Source organism: Polypterus senegalus, chromosome 7 (genome assembly GCF_016835505.1).
Source record: "Polypterus senegalus isolate Bchr_013 chromosome 7, ASM1683550v1, whole genome shotgun sequence".
NCBI lineage: Eukaryota > Metazoa > Chordata > Cladistia > Polypteriformes > Polypteridae > Polypterus > Polypterus senegalus.
This window is the reverse complement of record NC_053160.1, coordinates 30,148,910-30,170,868: the sequence shown is the minus strand read 5'-3', so window position 1 is coordinate 30,170,868 and position 21,959 is coordinate 30,148,910. Positions and strand designations below refer to the sequence as shown.

The following is a 21,959-nucleotide window of genomic DNA, read 5'->3' as shown; positions in this document are numbered from 1 at the left end:
AGGGCGATCAAAGTGGCGACTTTCAATGTGCTTGGATCTTAATGTGGAGAAAACCTATTCGTTTCCATGATGGTGTGTTTTAGTGTGTTTTCATGTGTTAAATAGATTTAAAAAAATGTACTGCACTCCTCCATTGTGATGTGAATGAGAGGAATAAACAGAACGGATCTTTCTAGTGTGTGACAGATTATTATGCAGCTGCAGGCAAACACAGTATGAACAAGGCTTTAGGGCTCAGTATTCCCTTAAAACGTTTAAACACCAAAAAACTCTGTAGTGAGTTTTGCATTTCACACTTGCTAAAACACATACAGAAGTAATTTTATTGTCAGCTTTGCAAAACTGTTTGGGGATCAAATTTCCCTCTTTTGCTCATTATTACTCATGGCTTGGACAAACAGAAAAATCCATCCTTCATAAAGCATTAATTTACTTATGAAAACATAAGAGGAAACTGCTGTGATATTTTTCACTTAATAGTTAGGAGGATCTTATGCCAGTGTATGGCGGAACAGAGCACATGATAACATGTAGGATTGCAAGGTAAACAACATCAAGGTTTTGACTCCTACCATTATCCTTTCCTATATTCATCTTGTTCCTGTATGTTATTAGTTGTCTTCTAATTAATGTGTCCGGCCCAGAAGTGCGAGGCTACAGCATGACCCTCAAAGAGGTGAAACCTCCACTGCTGATACACAAGCGAGGTGAGCACATTGGGAAAACGAAACCTCAGAGGAGAGAAGAACTCACTTAGCTTCTGATAGACAACGGGGGCAAGCTCATCGGCAAAACGAAACAGACGAGGAGTTGCTAATACACAACCGATGCGATTGACTGACTGAAGTGCCAGAATCCATGGTTTCTAGGAGCCCGGACTTTTTACAGCACAGGCTTATACAGCTAGTTTATTATAACGTTACATGGCATTTTCACAAGCAAATAAATAAACACTCTCTGGACTTGTATACATTCCTATTTATCAGGGTGCTACTGCAGAAAAAAATAATTTTCTTAGGTGACCCAACACTTCTTACATAATATATGTATAACTATTAACTAATTATATATTGTTGCCTGCAGAGGACACAAGTTCAGCACACACATTTTATTTTTTTTCTCCCCCCCCCACCTTTCCCACCTACACAGCACAGTTCCAAAGTACAAACACTGAGGACACAGCACTTTCTTTTCTTTTTCTTTGTCTCTTTCTCTTCTCCTAATCTACCTCCATTCATCCTGGCAAGCTTCATCTCCTGTCCTCCCGTCTCTGGCTCCCGGAGTAGTGTTGGCTGGCTACTTTTACAAAATATCTGGAAGAGCTCCAGGTGCTCGGTGACCTTCTTCTGGCAGCACTTCCGGGTGTGGCGGCCATAGAGCTGCCACACCTGGTTCAGTCATTCCTGCAATGTCCCCTGGCGGCACCCACCCATGGAACCCAGCAGGGCTGCTCCAAACTCCAACTCCCTAGGAGCCCCGTGGGAGTCCAAGGCACTGCTGCAACCCAGTGAGGCTCTCCTTCTAATGTTCCAGGGAGGTAATACCCTGAATATGCTCTCTCCCCTGGTCCTTCCACTATTTTAAAACGTATACAGTATATACAGTATATATGTCATACATATGTTTTAAAGACTCCTGTTTCATCATGCCCAACATTTGTCACACGCCACCTTTTTCTGATTTGTATCATTCCAGCTCGATATCCGAAAAAGATGTTTGAAGGATTTACAAGAAGGAGGTCAATGACTGACCTTAATTGGGGTGTTTCTATGGTCTTGTTTCCATGACGATTCTAGCCTTAATCAACAGCCCATGTAATAGGTTGTTTTAATTAACAGAACAATGCAGCATCTGTCAGTTGTTTCCATTGTTTAAAGGGCCATGCTGTTGATCTTAGCTGTGATACCAGCAGTGCCCTACACACGCAGCTATTAGTCAAGGATATGAATCCATCCTAGTCATATTGTCAGGGTTTTATTAAGGAGTTATCTTGTTTCCTGTCTGCTGCAAGTTGCTGAGGAAGAAGCATAAAGGGTATCTTTAGAAAATGAATTTGGCTCAACAATCTCTCTGTTTCAGTGCCTTTTTTTTACATTAAAGAGCCAGATATTCCCAGTAATGCAGATAAAATGAGAATATTGAAATGCATTTGTTTTTAATTCATAGTTCATAGTTTCATGTTGTGCATGTATCTTATTGTAAGCTTGCTTTATCTTTCCTGCCTTCCTGTAGTATTGCTTAACCTCAAATCAATTCTGGTGGGGACTAATATTAGTGACTCCTCTTAGATTCCATAAAAAAATTAGATGGGATTGAACATGTATATAAAAACATTCAAAGAAAGTTCTGCTTATTAGAACATATAAATGAACACATTTTACAGCTTTTAGGTAGTGTGACATAGTGTCTGGACTGTTAATCAGAAGGATGCCAGTTCAGTTCTCCCCACTGACTCTTGGAGTGACCTTACATTCATTACATACTCCACCAGCACTCCTGATGTACAGAAGAAGTGTCAACTAAATTAATAACTAAAACCATTTTATCATTCAGTTTTATGAGGTAAGACTTACACTGTAAAAATACTGTACAGTTTTAAAGTTTTCATACATATAAATAATTCAAAGAAGCTCAATCCCTCATGAACACTTTTCTTCTGCATTCAATGCTGGGATTTTTCAAGTGTTTGATTAAAAATATTTTATCAAAACATCCAATGGTTTTACCCATTTTGAGCATACAATTGGATGACTTGACACACAGATTATGTGACATGAGTAACACACACACACACCCATATATATATATAATATATATATTGTGTGTGTGTGTGTGTATGTATATATATAATGTGTGTGTATATGTACATATTTACATGGTCGAGTAAGGGTAAAAAGTCCAAGGAAATAATGGGGTGTCAGCTGGGTTGCCCCATGTAATTATTCTGGTGCAAATGCAAAACCAAACAGGTGGTCAGACTAATAGGATCTCTCATTTGTTTTCCACCCTGGCAGTGGTCCTGACCAGCTCCCAGATGGCACAAGAAACCCCCTGCAGTGTGCCTCTGCACCCTCCTGAACTTTACAATTTGTATATACTATATATATATATATATATATACTGTGTATATATATATATACAGTGCATCTGGAAAGTATTCACAGCGCATCACTTTTTCCACATTTTGTTATGTTACAGACTTATTCCAAAATTGATTAAATTCATTTTTTTCCTCAGAATTCTACACACAACACCCCATAATGACAACGTGAAAAAAGTTTACTTGAGGTTTTTGCAAATTTATTAAAAATAAAAAAATTGAGAAATCACAAGTACATAAGTATTCACAGCCTTTGCTCAATACTTTATCGATGCACCTTTGGCAGCAATTACAGCCTCAAGTCTTTTTGAATATGATGCCACAAGCTTGGCACACCTATCCTTGGCCAGTTTCACCCATTTGTCTTTGCAACACCTCTCTTTGCAACATGTTGGATAGGAAGTGTTGGTGCACAGCCATTTTAAGATCTCTCCATAGATGTTCAATCGGCTGGGCCACTCAAGGACATTCACAGAGTTGATATCTTGGCTGTGTGCTTAGGGTCGTTGTCCTGTTGAAAGATGAACCGTCGCCCCAGTCTGAGATCAAGAGCGCTCTGGAGCAGGTTTTCATCCAGGATGTCTCTGTACATTGCTGCAGTCATCTTTCCCTTTATCCTGACTAGTCTTCCAGTTTCTGCCGGTGAAGAACATCCCCACAGCATGATGCTGCCCCCACCATGCTTCACTGTAGGGATGGTATTGGCCTGGTGATGAGCGGTGCCTGGTTTCCTCCAAACGTGATGCCTGGCATTCACACCAAAAAGTTCAATCTTTGTCTCATCAGACCAGAATTTAGTTTCTCATGATCTGAAAGTCCTTCAGGTTCCTTTTGACAAACTCCAGGCGGGCTGCCATGTGCCTTTTACTAAGGAGTGGCTTCCGTCTGGCCACTCTACCATACAGGCCTGATTGGTGGATTGCTGCAGAGATGGTTGTCCTTCTGGAAGGTTCTCCTGTCTCCACAGAGGACCTCTGGAGCTCTGACAGAGTGATCATCGGGTTCTTGGTCACCTCCCTGACTAAGGCCCTTCTCCCCCGATCGCTCAGTTTAGATGGCCGGCCAGCTCTAGGAAGAGTCCTGGTGGTTTCGAACTTCTTCCGCTTACGGATGATGGAGGCCACTGTGCTCATTGGGACCTTCAAAGCAGCAGAAATTTTTCTGTAACCTACCGCAGATTTGTGCCTCGAGACAATCCTGTCTCGGAGGTCTACAGACAGTTCCTTTGACCTCATGCTTGGTTTGTGCTCTGACCTGAACTGTCAACTGTGGGACCTTCTATAGACAGGTGTGTGCCTTTCCAAATCATGTCCATTCAACTCAATTTACCACATGTGGACTCCAATTAAACTGCAGAAACATCTCAAGGATGATCAGGAGAAACAGGATGCACCTGAGCTCAATTTTGAGCTTCATGGCAAAGATGAACACTTATGTACATGTACTTTCTCAATTTTTTAATTTTTAATAAATTTGCAAAAATCTCAAGTAAACTTTTTTCGCATTGGCATTATGGGGTGTTGTGTGTAGAATTCTGAGGAAAAAAATGAATTTAATCCATTTTGGAATAAGGCTGTAACATAACAAAATGTGGAAAAAGGGGTGTGCTGTGAATACTTTCCGGATGCTGCACTGTGTGCGTATATATAATACAGTATGTGTGTGTATATTTATAGTGGATGCACCATTACATGCTGAAGCCCACCTAATTCTGTTTACAATCCCAGGGGTCCGGAGTCTATCCCAGCAGCATTATGCACAGGCAGGGACCAGCCCTGGACCAGGTGCCAGTTGATTACAAGGCACACTGCCAGTTTAGAATCAGGAAGAAGCCCTGCATGTGACAACAGCCCACTGTAAGGCACAATCTTGTACAAACCATACATACTGTAAGTCAGATGAGTGACTGTGGTTTCCAATTAACTTAGCCTGCATTCCTGTAGAATGTGGGAAGAAAGACGGAGGAGCTGGAGAGAACTCACACAACTATAAGGAGAATGTCTAAATGCCACATAGGCAATGACCAGAATGGGACTCTAACTCATTCTCTTTGGACTGTGGGGCAGCCCTATAATATTTGTTTTCTTACAGTTTTCTATCCTGTCAACCTTCAGCACCTTTAATACATTATTGAAGTAAAATGAAGGAGGGACACAGGGTCAGAAAATGAGAGCGAGAGAGAGAGTGAGATGCTTTGCTTCTTTTCAGTATTGTGAGTGCCTCACTAATACCACTGTGCAGGGAAACTGAAATTGATTTCTTAGAGGCCCTAGGAGTAGTTCTGCAAGAACAGTTTAATTTAGACCAAATATGTTGGGAAGCACGCACTGAGAAAATCAGGATTTACGGTGAGTGCCACATTGCTGTTTAATTAGTGGAAAATGTTTGTGTGCATCTTCAGGTTCTCCCCGCTTTTGTGAATCCTTGTGCTTGTATCCATGTAATTAGAGTAATTGCTACCATGGGGCCTTGAGGAAGGTTGGCATAGCTTGAAAAATAACAGAACTCTTACAACACTGCTGAGGTTTCCTCTTATTTTATGTTCTTTTCATTTCTTTTCTGACTGTTTGGTGGATAGGTTATCATTTTTATTTAACAATTGAACACTCCATCCAAATGTATTTTTGTGTATGTTACTTACCCCATGATGTTTGCAGTGCTGGCTGAGAAAAAAATGCAATCTCAGTTTCTAATGTATAACAAAAAAAAAAAGGTTTTAAATGTAATAGAATTCAATGATGAACAGTGCTGTGCTATGGCAAATGATGTGAAAAACCTTAGTGGAAAAAAAATAAATTCTCACATTACTCATGTCACTTAATCCACATGACTATTAACCAGTTGTATTCTTAAAACACATGCATTTCTTTGCTAAAATACTATTAACAGTTCCTTCCAGAAATATAGTGTACATCATAAACAGGGAAAGCTTTTCCATAATAATATACTTTTAAATTGAAGATCTGCCGATCCCCCTTATTCTCTGCTTGAGTCCTGTTTTCAATTCAAAATACCAGCATTATTGCTTAGATTTAGAACTGCACTACACCACATTTTTGGATGTATTTTCAGTGATCATGCACCTGGCAGGTTAGTGGGATAGGTGTACTCCCCTCTTACTGAATAGATTCTTAATTGTGGCAGTTCCTCTAATACACACACACATTTTGGGGAAACTAGAGGAAAAGTGGGTTGCCCAGAGTAAAGCCTACACAAATACTGGACAAATGTTCCACAGAGACAATGACCAGGCGTAGGAGTGGAACCCTGCACACTAGATCTGTTAGACAGTATAGTGTTACTAGTTGTCAATACTTAATAAAATAATATAGGGTGGTCCAGATCTAATTATTCAATTTTCATTATGCTATAACTTACTAAGTTTATTACATAGAAAATCACCCGAAAAATTCCAGACCATCGAGAAGTGTCTGAACTGACGACATGAAGAATTGTCTTTGCACCGAACTGGAAATCGTCCTCGCATAAATCAAAGTCATCCTGGCGATCTGGATCTGCATAATTAGATCTGGACCACCCTGTAATGTAAGTTATTGCACAGTATGATTAAGAATATAGGCTCAGTGAAAATATATGAAAATGATGATATACAGTAAGTCAGATCAAAAAATGTTTTGGGGGGAGCGGAGCAGCATATCATCCCTTCATACAATCATTTTTACTTTGTGTGCTATATACTTCCAAAACGTCAAGGCTGATCTTCTGTGGAGACCTTCAGCCAGCTCAGGTCAGAAGTCAAAGCAGTAGCCAGCACAGTCACTCTGTGAATACAGCTCTGAATTAAAATGTGAATTCCTCCTGGAGGAGCCATCAAACAAAGCCTTGGGGCACTGTATCCTTGCTTCGTCGATTCTTTTGAAAAATGAGTTCATTCTTCATTCCGGAGAGAACAGAAAGGCAAATACAAATAGGTTGAAAGTGCCTGCATGGCCTGCACCGTGGCCAGCAATAAGAAAGCACAAATCCACCACCAATTTAAATGAGCAGAATTGTCGTATCAATTTTCTTGGTAAACTGAAAAATAGCAGAAAGTTATTACCCTTTAGTAGAAAGTGACTCCCTCAGTTATCCCCAATGTGAATGACAGGGCGCCCAAATCTGGGAAGTTATAATAATAATACATTTTATTTATAGAGCGTCTTTCCCATGCTCAAGGCACTTACAGAATATAAGAAAGAATGGCAGGGTATACAGTATATAGCATAGTACAAAGCAAATAAATAAATAAAGAAGATTAAGACAGTAAATTCAGAGAAAGCCTAACAGACAACAGAATTGATGGTCCAGCACACACACACACACACACATACAGGTTACAAGAGCATCTTGACAGAGAGGTAAACTGAGAGAAGGGGAATGAAGTCAAGTAGAGCTAAAAGCCTTCCTGAACAGTTGAGTTTTGAGTTGTTTTTTTTAAAAGAATTCATGGAGTCGGCTGACCTGATTAATTTCGGTAGGTCATTCCAGAGTCTGGGCTATACAGCTGAAGGCCCTGTCACCCATGGAGTGTAGATTAGTGTGGGGCACAACAAGATTGCCAGAATCAGAGGACCTTAGTGAGCGGGCAGGCACATAGTGATGGAGAAGGTCACTGATGTAGTTTGGCGCGAGGTTATTTAAGGCTTTGTAGGTTATTAGTAGGATTTTATATTCGATTCTGTAAGACACAGGGAGCCAGTGAAGACGGAGCAGGATGGGTGTGATGTGCTCGCTGCTGCTGGTTCAGTAAGGACTCTTGCAGCTGAGTTTTGAATAAGCTGGAGCTGTGATATAAGATTAGAAGGGCACCTGCCAACAGTGAGTTACAATAATCTATGCGGGATGTGATAAAAGCATGGACAAGTTTCTCAGCATTAGAAAAGGAGAGGAAGGAGCAACACGGATATGTTACAGAGGTGAAAGTAAGAAAGTTTCTTAATGTGATTTATGTGGGTGGAGTAAGAAAGGGAGGAATCAAAAATGACACCAAGATTCTTTGCAGTAGAGGCAGGTCTGATGAGATCACCACCAAGATGGACTGGGAAGGAGCTCATTTTATTAAGTTGCATTTTAGTCCCAATTTGCAGGAGTTCAGTTTTGTTGCAGTTTAATTTTAAAGAGTTCTGCTCCATCCAGGTTTTAATTTCACTAAGGCAGGTTGTGAGCTGAGAAAGCTCTGATGAAGTTCCACTTTTAACATTGAAGTAGAGTTGAGTATCATCTGCATAAAATGATAGCCCAGTCCATAGCTACGAATATGGCCAAGGGAAGCATATAAATACAGAAGAGAAGAGGGCCGAGGACAGAGCCCTGAGGAACTCCTTGTGTGACTGGCGCTGAGCTGGATCTGCTGTTGCCAAGACTAACAAACTCTTGCCTATCAGTCAGATAGGACTTGAACCACTGGAGGGCAGTGCCAGAGATACCCAGCATGTTCTCCATTCTGGACAGTAGAATGTCATGTCTGACAGTGTCAAATGCTGCACTGAGGTCTAACAGAATTAATATGCTGGTTTGTCCAGAGTCTGCTGCCATAAGCAAATCATTGGTTACCCGTAGCAGAGCAGTTTCACAGCTGTGCTGCACCCTGAAACCAGACTGAAAGGGTTCCATCAAATTATTAGACGTTAAGTAATTGGTGAGCTGGGAGGCTACAACACGCTCAAGAGCTTTTGACAGGAAAGGTAAGTGGGAAATAGGCCGAAATTGTTAAGATTGTCAGCATCAAGACCAGACTTTTTAACATTGGGGTTACAGAAGCGATTTTAAAAGTGAGCGCACAGAGCCAGTGTCAAGGGATGAGTTTATTATTGTTGTAACAGTCGGGATTATGGCATGAAGGCAGGATTTAAGTAGTGTGCTGGGATGGGGTCCAGTACACAAGTAGTCGGCCTCATCTTACAAAGCAGGTCATTAACAAACGCAGATGTGACTGGTGAGAACTTAGAGAAGGAGCTGGATGGAGTGGGAAAACAGGGGGAGATATAAACAGATGATGTAATTATGTTAGTTGAATTATTTAGATCTTTAATTTTGTTACGGAAAAGTGGAGGAATCCTCACAGACTTCAGTAGAAGAGGTAGTTGGGCCAGATGCAGGTTCGAGTAGTTTATTAACTACAGAAAACAAAACCCTTGGGTTATCGTGGCCACTTTCTATTATTCTGCCATAGTGGGTGTTCTTAGCAGCAGTTAGTGCTTCTCTGTAAGCTCTTTGGTGGTCAGAGAAAGCCTGGATGTGCACGTGAGGCCAGTCTTACGTGACATTCTCTCAAGGCGTTGGCCAGCTGCTTTCATAGTTCGCAATTCTGAGTTATACCAAGGAGCTGAACGTTTAAAGGAAACCTCCTTATGTTTTAAAGGAGCTGTTTTATCTAATGCTGAATGAAGGGCTGAGTTATAGTGGTCAACAAGACTATCTAGTGTTGACGGAATAGGTGCAGACAGTAAAAGATCAGAAATGGATCCAGAAAGGATAGAGGGACAGATATTTTTAAGGTTTCTGTAAGAAATTTGTGTTTACAGGTAAGAGGAGGTAAAGGCAGTGAGACAGTGAAAAATACTGCTTTATGGTCAGAGAGTCCCAAATCAGTGCTGTAAATATTGGCAACAGATAGTCCAGAAGTGCAGATCAGATCCAATATATGACCACCAGAGTGGGTGGGAAAATCAACATGTTGTGTCAAGTCAAAACAGTCCAGTAAGGATAGGAATTCATTTCTCAGTTTAGATGTAGTAATGTCAATATGGATGTTGAAATCACCAAGAAGGATAATTCTCTGAGAATAAGAGCTTAGGTGGGTTAAAAGTTCAATCAGATCAGATAAGAAGGATGCATTGTATTTTGGGGGACGATAAAGAACAATGAGTGAGACAGGACCTGTTTCCGTTATTAGTTTAAGAGCCAGGCACTCAAAAGACAGTGGACAGTCAATTGGGATTCGTTTGATATTTAAGTCTGCTCTGATAATTACCGCTAGCCCACCTCCTTGTCTAGAGCTGCGAGGTTCTGTATGGAAAGTGAAACCAGGTGGAGTCGCCTCCATGAGAGACGTCAATTCGTTTGGTTTTTGCCAAGTCACCGTTAAACACAGTATATCAAGTTTGGTGTCAGTGATGAGTTCTGACAGCACCAATGCTTTGCCATTAAGAGATCTCAAGTTAAACAGAGCAATATTAGTTAATGAGGCATCTTTTTGCACAGAGCTGTGATCAGGGTTTACTTCCACACAATGTAAATTTGGCACACTGACACTTGTATTTCCAGGGCCGTGAGAAGGAAGGCTTATTCTTGAGCAAATGCTGCCGGTTGTCTTTTCATTTGCAGCACGGCGGCGGGGGCGACCTGACCCGTGATGTATATATTTCGGGCGCTGCAAAATACCGGCGTCTTTTAGGATGTTCTAATCAGACCATTTGCTCTGGACATACTGTTAATAAGGAGGAGTTTGTCATGAAAGTATTTTAGCATGATACTGGGCAATACTTATCTGAAAAGCAGTGGAGAAGCAGCAAAGCATAGCGGAACCATTTGGAGTAGATGAGATGAACGGCGATAGCAAAGCAGCAGAAAGCATAGCAGGAGGAGATAGCAGCATTTGGAGGTTCCAATACACAGCCACAAACAGTATCGCTTGGTAATTTTAATGCGTGATCGCCCCGGAGTCATAAGACAGGTTAGTATGAGCATCAGATCAGATCCAAGTCGTACAGTACTGTAAAATGAATTGGGTCATAGCGAATATAATCAAGGGAACAGATCATCCCGAGGTCATAGATCGCCAGGTACAAAGAATTGTTCGTAGGGCTCGTCCCGTGATCCACAGACTCGGCTGTTCCCAGTCAAAGTAGAGTCCATAAAATCTGTAAATATTAAGCCAAATCCACGCAATTCAAGTCGGCTGTATCCACAAACTGTACGTACAATAAAAGAAATCAAACAAGCGTGAGAAAGTGTAGAATTATGGCGAATTTTGCGAAAAGTGTTGTTAACAGGGAGAAGCGGCAGCAACTTGCGTGCGCCAGCGTCCTCTCACTTGTAACCCACTGCAGATGTAACATTAAATAGTAATATGTGGTCCCAACCGCTTCACTTTTTGTCACTAAACTAAAAATAGGTAAGCAATTTTTATAGATCAAGGATTATGAGGTAGCCAGGGTTTTGCTTTAATTTTTGGCCCAGAATTTTGCTACTTGATTTTTAATTTCACTCCAAATATTTCTCCTTCCGCTTTTGACTTTTTATTTTGAATGCTCTTTGGGTTGCCCCAGTGTTGGCCTTGTTATAGCTTTCATTTATACTGAAAAAGGTCAGAATCTGCACCTATTCTGCTCTGCGCTGTGCCCCTTCTGGTTTCATGCATTACTTTTGTAATTGCCAGTTTTTGATTTAAAGACCGGTCTATCCCATTCATTCACTGGTCAGGAGTCCTGTCTTCAGTTGTAAAACTCGTTCCCATGTGAATGCGTTTCCACTGCATGCAGTGTTGTAATTGACTGGAAATCATTGTTAAACAATATATAATGTAACAAATGCATGTGTTGGGCCCAATGAAAAAGAGGTAAAAATGGCTGCTAAGGGTATAATGGAAACAGAAAAGTTTAAAATTAAAAGTGTGGCGAGTAGCTGGGGGTGGTACCCAGCCGGGACGCCCAGGAGGAGCGGAGGAAGGCTTACACCTTCTCCAGACGATGAGGGGGCGACCATCCTGGTGGCTTTGGGGACCACAGGAACGGAGCTTAGAAGCTCAACCCTATAGGGGCCCGTGGTCACTACCAGGGGGCGCCCCAATGCCTGTGGAGCCCTGGCCCTCAGAACTTCTGCCACACCCGGAAGTGTTGGGGGGGAAGAAGACCAGGGACACCTGGAGTGCTTCCGGGTGCACAGCTGGCAATTCCGCCACACCTGGAAGGGCCGGCGGAAGGTTATCAGGAGGCACCTGGAGCTCGTCCAGGTGAGGATAAAAGGGGCCGCCTCCCCCCATTCGATGGCTGGATTCAGGAAAAGCAAAACAGAGCTCGGGAGGAGAGGAGTGGAGGCGGACCAGAGAAAGAGAGGCATTGTGAAAGGCCTGGACTTTGGGGGAGTATTGGGGTTGTGTTCTGTCACTTTGCAAATATGGATTGTGTAAATAAACATGTGTTGGGTGAGCCATCCGTGTCCGCCTGTCTGTGTCCGGGCGGTTTCCCACAAAGGAATGGCATCCGGCTTGGTATTTGTGTTCTTTCGATCACCCAATAGCAGCTCTGTCATGCGGTGCGTTCTGTTCAACCAAGAACACCTCCTTTTGGCCTCTGCAGGATTTACACTATAGGAGGTGGACTGGAAGGGGCGGAGTCAATTGCCCTCACTGGCCATCTTCTCTGTGCTGAAGAAAAAATAGAAGAGGCGAGGTTTAGGGCCAGAGCCCTGTCTTGACCCCAGCAGGTAGTACATACCTCAGATGAGCCTGGAGAGTAACTCACAGACTCTCCATGACAACATGAGATTACAAATTTCCTCAGCCACCACTATAAACTACATTAGGTAAGTAACATATAGTGAGAAGTCAAGCAAAATGACACCTTTTATTGGCTAACTAAAAAGATTACAATATGCAAGCTTTCGAGGCCTCGAAAAAGTTTCCTTGAAAGCTTGCATATTGTAATCTTTTTAATTAGCCAATAAAAGGTGTCATTTTGCTTGACTTCTCACTACATCCATAATGGCTAACACGGTACAACACCCTAGTAAGTAACATAAAAAAACATAACATTTTTGGGTGAAATATTCCTTTAACACATCCTTAACAAGCTGGTATCAGTACTTTCAATATGAATAAGATGTGTAATGCTCGGTCTAGTATATATTAGTAAGTCCATTTTTTATAATTCATCCAGTTCAGGATTACAGGTAGCTGGTGCTTTTCTAGACACCATTGGATTGGGTGTCAATCCATTGCAAGGCTTTTTCTTACCTTGAGCCAAATAGATGAGCAATTAACATATTAGATGTCTTTGGGAAATGTGAGGAAAACTGAAGTAATGCAGACACAAGGAGAACATGCAAACCTCGTATAGGCCGCACTTCAAACCCAGGGCTGTGGAGCTGTGAGGCAGCAGCACTTATTACTACACCACTATGCCACCTACTAATACTAGTACTGCCTGGTTTAAATTAATTGATGGTGAAGAAATACGTACGACTTGTTGAGGGAGGCTGTGAAAATATTAACGTCATCAATGCTTTGAGGCATTGGCATCCATCATAGGTGAAAAAAGGGCTAGTCAGGTTTGTGAGGTGACTGTTTCTTTAGAGGAGGTTAAGTATAGCACTGAAGCAGATCAATCATGGCTTTCAAACTTGAGTAAATATTGTAGCTAATGAATATTCATATATGTATAATAGACATGGCCCTATTTGTAACTGACATTTATTATTGCATATATTTTATTAAAACGTTATATTACTATATTTTAATCATTTTGAGTTAATGTAAAATGTGCTATATAAATTAGATGTTATTTTTGTTATTGTGTATTCTGAAAGCAGTTCCTTTATGCTTTGAATTAAATAATGATGTCTAATGAACTAGAGTCAAAATCAAATTAATTTACAAATTAATAAAAATCCAACAATTAACATATAGAAAAAAAAAAAGAAAATGCCCCAGACTCTGATGCTCGACTTCAGGGTGGATTTCTTTAGATATAATGGAAGAGCTGCACTCAACAGACACACATATCCTGGGGTAACAGGGGAAAAGCCGACCTTAATGTGCAGTTATGTGTTTTCAGGATTCATATTCTTTATGTTGTTCCTATTTAAAATCAGTCATTTGGAAATGGCCAGAGAAACAGTACAAAAACTTTTATGCAAACAATTAGTGTTGTGTGGCAGAGTGAAGATGAAAAGAAAATCAACAGTTTTGATAGGCAACAAACAATTACATGTTGTTTAAATGGGTTCCTTTCACTATAGTATATAGAATTAGTGATACTTGCTCATACATTATCATGCATAAATATCTGATGTAATCTCACATGAAAAGTGTATATTTGTATTGGGAGAGACTGAATGTTCACCAGCGTTAAGGTTAACACTGCCACCTTGCAGCTCCAGGACACAGGGTTGTATTGTGACATTGTTGCTATTTCTGTGGAGCCTGCATGGCCTCCCCCTGTTTTGTGGGGCTTTTTTGCCAGCTACTCCAACTTTCCTTTCACATCATAGACAGTAGATGTTTAGGCTGAAAGCTCTGAAGTGGCCCATTATGAGTCAGTATGTGTGCGTGAAAGTGTGAATTTTGGAAAACTGAAGTCACAGAGCAGGGTCAACGATTGCTAAGGTACATGGTGCATAAAGATTTGCCAACACTATGCTGATTCCTTAGCTGATGTAGTTTCAAACTTCCACCAGCATTAATGTAAGCACAAAAACAACATGAAATTGGTTTCCATAGCTGAGCAGTCTATTGCCAAACGTTGGATGGAGTGGTGTAATGCACACCACCACTTGACTGTGGAACAGTGGAAATGCGTTCTATGGAGTGATGACTCTGTCAGTCAGATGGACGAGTCTGGAATTAACGGGTGCTGGCAGGACATTACCTGCCAAACTGCATTGTGCCATCTGTGAAGTATGGTGAAGGAGGGATAAACATGGGGGGCTGTTTATCACAGTTTTGTTTTAGGCCCCTCACTTCATATGTAGGGCAATCTTAATGCTTCAGCATACCAAGACATTTTGGACAACGCTATACTTCCAACATTGTGGAAACAGTTTGGGAAAGACCCTTTTTTATTCGAGCATGACTGTGCCCCAGTGCACAAAGCAAGTTCCATAAAGACATGGTTGGATGAGTTTGGCATGGAAGAACTTGACTGGCCCAAACAGAGCCCTGACCTCAACCTTTGGGATGAACTGGAATGGAGATTGTGAGCCAGGCCTTCTCGTCCAACATCAGTGCCTGACCTCATAAATGCTTCTACTGAATGAATGGGCACATATTCCCACAGAAACACTCCAAAATGTTGCGGAAAGTCTTCCAAAAAGCGTGAAAGTTGTTATAGCTGCAAAGGGTAGACCAACTCCATATTAAAGTCTATGTATTTGAAAGCAATGTCATTAAAGTTCCTGTTAGTGTAATGGTCAAGCATCCCAAAACTTTTGTCAATATAGTGTATGTCCTATTAGCTGTTTGTATGTCACAAAGTGTACGAGTCATTTCAGTTGTGGCTTTATGAGTGTGGTGTGGGTCACCAGTATGCATACTTTAACTGCCAGTGTGGAGTAGAACAAACTGATCATCAAGTCTATGACCGCACGCAATTTCTGTATAAGACAAGGCAGTGCAGGCATATTGCATAGCAAGTCTTGATGGAATAGAAAAGTGTGAACCAACTGCACAGATCAGAGGTAAAAAAAGACTTGTCAGCTGCCTGCATGGAAGGCAACTTTAAAAAAAGTGCTGCATGGCATGGCCAAATATTGTGAGTGTAATGATATTGATATTGTGGCCTGCAGGGGGTGCACTAGCTGCCCAAACCCAACACAAGCAGACACCAGGCCCAAGTTTCTCCACGTGTTTTTTTTTTATTGCTAGCCTGTGGCCATTTGTTGATTGCATCATCAGCACAGGAAAGAAGACAACCAAGAGGCTGCTACCTCTGCAGCTCCACCAATGCTTTCCTCACTTTTTCTACACAGAGTGTATCATTGCACAGCTGGTAGCGCTGCTGTAAGTATGTGATAAACAAAAGGCATATGGCCTTTACTGCCTCTTGCGTCTGGCTTTGCCAATTTCTAGAACCCTACTACTCGTTTGCTTTCTTATGGCTGTTGGCCATTACTACAAGAGGCCTTAACTTCACTAAGCTTTTCATCTTTCCACTTTGCTGCTGGTAGCGGCCTTTTTTTGCTGTCTGACTCTTTCTCTTCCTTCAGCTGAAAACAGGACACAGTGCCTAAGAATAGCCCACTCAATGCAGCATTATTACCAACAATTCTCGATAAATAAAACACACATGGGCTGGCTAATTTTCTTTTTTCTATAAAGTCCATGAATCTCAATCTGATAAGTAAAAGCATTTTTGAGATTTTAGGATATTTTGTTTTTCTGTTGTGGGGTGGTATTTCTAAATATTACTCTATCAAAATCTCTTTTCTTAGTGGATACCTACTGTCCTAGATGTGCCATCCTGCCAAATGTAATCTTTTTAACTAACTGGAAAATAGTGTTTTTGTTGGTGAATGACTGACTCAATGAGTAAACTTTGAGATATATATATATATATATATATATATATATATATATATATATATATATATATTAGACAGAGATGTGTAAACAGAGCATAAATATGCTCACCAAATTTAAAGCACACATCTTAGCTACATATTTACTAAGTACTTTCCCTTGTTGTTATGCAGAAATTTCAACGGCAATTGTTTGCCATTGAGAGGTGTGCAAGTAAAATTGAAACTTGGATACTGAACCATCTAAAAAAGCTGATTTGAAGTTTGCTTAAAATGTGTTTTGTCCAAAGAACACACTCTAGTGTAGCTGTATTTAAGGGTACACTTTATTAATGTTTAAATGAAATGTGTGAACATTGTTAATCTATTGTCTTTTTTCATAATTTTATTGATTTTATTAAAAATCCATACAAATAACTCAAGTTTTACACAAAAAAAAAAGTAGGATGCAAAGACGTTGTCTATGTACAGATCTTTAAGTGATTTAATCCCGAATGTATTCCAGGCATTAAAAACTGCATATGTTTGAAAAAGATGGTTTTCGTGCAGAGGAGCCACAAATAAAAGCTTCTCTATCTTAAAATACTTCCTACATTGGTTCCATATTCTAACTGAGTGAAGCACAATTGGGTTGTTAGTATGTTGATGATAACTTGTATTTATTGGAGTTCGAAGCAAGGAATATAAAGGAAGTACTGCAGGATTTTATTTCTATTGTGGACTAAGCCTGTGTATGTATATCTATTTGTGTCCAGGTTTTTATAGCTTGTATGTTTGCTGCCCAGTAATAAAACTGAAAGTTAGGTAGAGCCATGCCACCTTCTGTCCTAGGTCTTTGTAGGGTCGCTTGTTGGATATGTGGATGTTTTGAATTCCAAATAAATGAGGTTATGATTGAATCCAATTTCTTAAAAAATGATCTATTGATGTATATTGGAATGTTTTTAAATATAAAGAGAAGCTTAGGAAGGATATTCGTCTTAACAATGTTAATTCTTTCAGCTAAAGTGAGATGAAGGGTTGACCATCTATGCAAGCCTTGCTTAATTTTTTCCATATAGATGGCAAACTTTTGTTGATAAAGATCTTTGTTTACTTGTGATGTTTACCCCTAGGTATTTAAACTGATCTGCGATGATAAAAGGGAAGGTGTCCAATCTAATATTGTGTGCTTGAGAATTCACTGGGAAGAGCACACTTTTGTTCAGATTAATTCTGAGACCAGATATTTTTTGAAATTCTGTTAGTGCTGTTAGGACTGCAGGCACAGTATTTTGTGGGTCTGATATATACAGTACCTGCGTATAGAGAAATTTTCTGTTCCAGTCCTTCTCTGATATTCCCCTTTATCTCAATAGTATTTTGACAATAAATTGCCAGTGGCTCAATCGCGATTGTAAAGAGCAGTGGTGACAAGGGGCATCCTTGTCTGATACCATGCTGTAGTTTAAAGTAGTCTCAATTAATGTTAATACAAACTGAAGCTTCTGGATTGGTATAAAGTAGTTTGATCCATGCACAAATGTTTGAGCCAAACCAAAATTTCTCCAATGTAGTGAAAAGGTAGTTCCATTCAACCATGTCAAATGCTTTTCCTGCATCCAACGACAATAATATCTCCAGGGTGTTTGGCTTTGTGGGTGAATATATTACATTAAACAGGCGTCGAAGATTGGAAGCTAAATGTCTGCCTTTGATAAATCCAGTTTGGTCTTGTGATATTACCGACAGCAGCACTATCTCCATTCTTCTAGCCAGGACTTTGGAGAGTATCTTAATATCATTATTCAGAAGTGAAATTGGTCTGTACGATGCATATTTTAATAAGTCCTTATTAGGAAAGACAGTGATTAATGCTTGGCGAAAAGTATGAGTGTAACTGTATTTAGACCAGCTGTTTTAAAGTTTTGCTGCTTCGATATTCTCCTAAAAAGACATTGATAGGGGAATGTGAATTATATGTTACTGTGTAGGTGAGCAATCCAATCATCTATTTACTATTTCCACCCAGTTGAATTCAGGATCAAAGATAGTTAAATAGTATCCTAAAAGAGACTAAAATTCATTCTGACCAAGAGTGAATGTTAGGTACAAATGCTTTTATTTGATCTAAAAAATTAGCCTGAATATGAAACAGGTATGGTGCTGCCAACTAACAGTAATTAACAAAGCATACTCTGCTCTTCATGTTATCCTAACATTATATTTTCAGCATGTGCCATCAGCCGAGAAATGAAAAAGAATGACTACTGGAGGTTTACAGGCAGCTTCATCTCTATTAATATGCTGAGCATCCCATCTTACAATTTCAGTGCGATTTTATAGTCTACAACAGGATCAACAATATTCTTTGTTTTATTTGAAGAGACTAGATCAGCATAGAGGATTTTATTTAATGATATCCTTTTTTCTTTCCACAGTGGAAGCTATTGGGAAGGATTTTGATGGTGCACATCTCTTCCTGCATCATATAGGCTTTATAACACTTTGAGCACTTTGTCCTCTGCCTGAGGGGAGAAAGATGGAGGATTCGTACAGAGACAGGACTTCACTGATTAGGGGTGCCAAAGACATTGCCAAGGAAGCTAAAAGGCAGGCGGTACGTAAAGTGAACAAAGCTGTAGACAGAGCGCAGAATGAATATACCCAGCGTTCCTACAATCGATTTCAGGATGAAGAGGATGAGGACTATTACTATAAACAGGACGCAAACTATAATGAGCACGTGAATGAAAACGATGGCGGCTCAAGTGAAGACACAGAAGGACATGATGAAGATGATGAAGTTTATGAAGGAGAGTATCAAGGCATTCCTAACAATGGGCAGCAGAAGGAGAACCAGGTGGCCCTTGGACTGCCGGCCATGGATCAGTACAAAGATCGGCGTGAACTCGAGACAGAGCGCAAGGCCGATGAAGAAGAGCTTGCTCAGCAATATGAGCTCATCATCCAGGAGTGTGGCCATGGCCGCTTCCAGTGGCAACTCTTCTTTGTTCTGGGGATGGCTTTAATGGCTGATGGTGTTGAAGTATTTGTGGTGGGCTTTGTGCTCCCTAGTGCTGAGACAGACATGTGCATTCCTAACTCTGGATCAGGATGGCTTGGTAAGAAATTTTTACAAACGTTTGAGTATATATATTTCTTTTTAAACTGTATGCATGTTTTAAGGTTAAACGTTTTGCTTTATCTCTCTACTTTTTGGAATTGTTTAACTTTCGTTTTTTGCTTTAGTCAATTTTGTCATGATATTGTTAGGTTTTTGTTCCTATTTTCTATTTTAATAGGAGCTTCTGTATCAATTTGGGTATTTTTACACTTGTTTTGAAGACTTTTTTTAGTCACTGAATATAATTCTAATGTCCAAATTTCTGTTTCTTTTTATTTTAAAATATGATATAGTTTTTGGACTGTTTCATCTGTCATTTTGTAAACTCACGGTTTTGCTTTCCTGTTGTTAGGGCTAACATATCACTTGTTAGGGGGGTGCCTGCGGGGTTCATGACATTTGTTCATGACACAACAGGTTAAAAAGTCACCCATGAAAACACTTCAAAATTCAAAACAGATCACTCAGATTCAAAATCCTAATCTTTTATTTCTTTTACTGACTTTTTACCAACTTTTATTTCTTTGATTCATGGTATTATTGACCTTAGCTGTTTTTCAACCACAAATTATTGTATCACGTATTGGTTTAGACACTCGTTATTATTGATCTTACAGTTTTGACCATTTTTGTGTAGCTTTGTTCTTCTCCTGAGTCACTCTCAAACCTTGTCTTTTCACAGACGTAACAGGTTTATTGCATATCTGTGCAAATATAACCTCAGAGTACAAGGTCTCTGATGCTTCTTGGCAGAAAATGCAGGTAGTAGTCATTAAACCCGTTGCCGACACGCTTTGCAGAATGTGGTGCGATAGTCTGATTGCACATTAAGTTGAGGGTTTTGACCCTCAACTTAACCGTGTCCTCTTTGTGAACATGTAATGGCGCATTACTGCTACTGTCCCACAGAGAACAGGGATGGTAACTGCTCTGGGAATCTTCTTGAGCTTAACATTTTAGTTAGCCTGTTTGACCAGTCCTTGCGATAGCTGGTGCTGGTGCTAAAGTGTTCAATGATAAAGAAATACATGAGACTACCTAACCTTGATAATGGATCTACACCTTCTAAATTAAAGGCTGTTATTCATATATTGGTTTTAAACATTACTTAACCTTAATGATGTTGTGCTGAATAAAGAATTAGCATGGGAGAAAGGATTGAAGGACCAGAAGTGCAGACGTAGTCTATAATCAAAGCACCATCATTGTTATTTATTAACGTGTTTTTATTTATTTTTGTTGTCATTGTATTATTATTTAATTGTGTACCGTCTTTTAAAATGTGCCATTATTCCTTGTTCTTTGTGGGTGGAGCCCTGTTGACACCACATAACCCTTCCTCTTACTATTTAAGTCAGTTGAGCAGGCTCTGGAGCAGGAGATCATTTTTTTTTATTATGAAGTCTTGTGAGTATAGCTATTTCGGTTTGGATTTAGTGGTTTAATGATATTCTTGCATTGCTTTCTTGGATTATTCTTCTGGACAATGTTCTGGGACTTCTTTGCAATGGATTGCCATGTTAAGCAAATCCTTTGTATGTTTTTTTTTTTGCTCTGTTAAATATTTGGGCTTATTTGGGTTTTTTTTCATTTGCAAAGTTTCACAGTTGCTCTTTTAGATCTCAAGCCAGGAGAATGACAACTATCCTCCTTCTTGTGGACTTTTTGGTAGAATTGTGGACATTTTTGTGGAGTACTCTGGTTGAAGCCAGCAGGTTGTATTTGGGGCCTGGCTGTGTTTGTGAATATCCTGGCCTGTGTCTTGACCTATTTTTAGAGACCTCACTCTCATTCTGCCTTTATTAAGACTTTAAAAAATGTACCCTTAGCCGGTTTCATCTGTGTCATTATTAATACAAACCACAAACGAGTAAATTTACTGAAATCGTAACAATACGCTTAAAGAGCAAGATACATGAATGTTAAACAAACCTACCTCAAAAATCTTGGAATCTGTAACTACCACTGATCAGATCTATTAAAATCACAAAATAAGCAATGGCCCTGTTGACAAATATTGTTTTACTTAATGGCATGCAGTATGTGAAACACCCTTATTTCTTTAAGTACTTCATTAAATTCGAATATATTTTTAAGACTGTGTGAATTGGGCCATGCTCTTCCAATGTTCTGGTAGGTGTTGCATATTTCACGTTGGTGAGAAATTTGCTCCTGTGATGGCTCTCTTAGTTCTGAGCTGCTGAATACGAACTCAAGCTACTCCAATCCCTCCAATCCAGTGACCAATCGGGCTTCTGCCTAAAAGTGTCTTCTTTATGCAGCCTTGCCACACTCGCCTCTACTGTTCTTTGACCCCGCTAACTATTCATTATTTACATTTACATTTATTTATTTGGTTGATGCTTTTATCCAAAGCAACTTACAACGTTTGAAATACAATTTGTTACATTTCTTATTATTTTTGTGGTTTCCAACTGGAGCACAGGCAGGTGAAGTGACTTGTTCAGTGTCGCACAGTGTCAGTTGTGTTATTCAAACCCACGGTCTCAGGGTTTG

At 40.0% G+C, this 21,959-nt stretch overlaps 1 protein-coding gene across 1 annotated transcript in view; it reads left to right on the top strand.

The window, feature by feature from the left end:
• Positions 1 to 21,959, top strand: part of sv2ca (synaptic vesicle glycoprotein 2Ca) — a 316,083-nt gene that overhangs the window by 43,623 nt on the left and 250,501 nt on the right. Inside the window, exon 2 of the mRNA XM_039758413.1 lies at positions 18,757 to 19,440. Within this exon, the coding sequence (XP_039614347.1) occupies positions 18,858 to 19,440 (583 nt within the window). The 5' untranslated portion in view covers positions 18,757 to 18,857. The remainder of the gene's footprint in view (positions 1 to 18,756; positions 19,441 to 21,959) is intronic.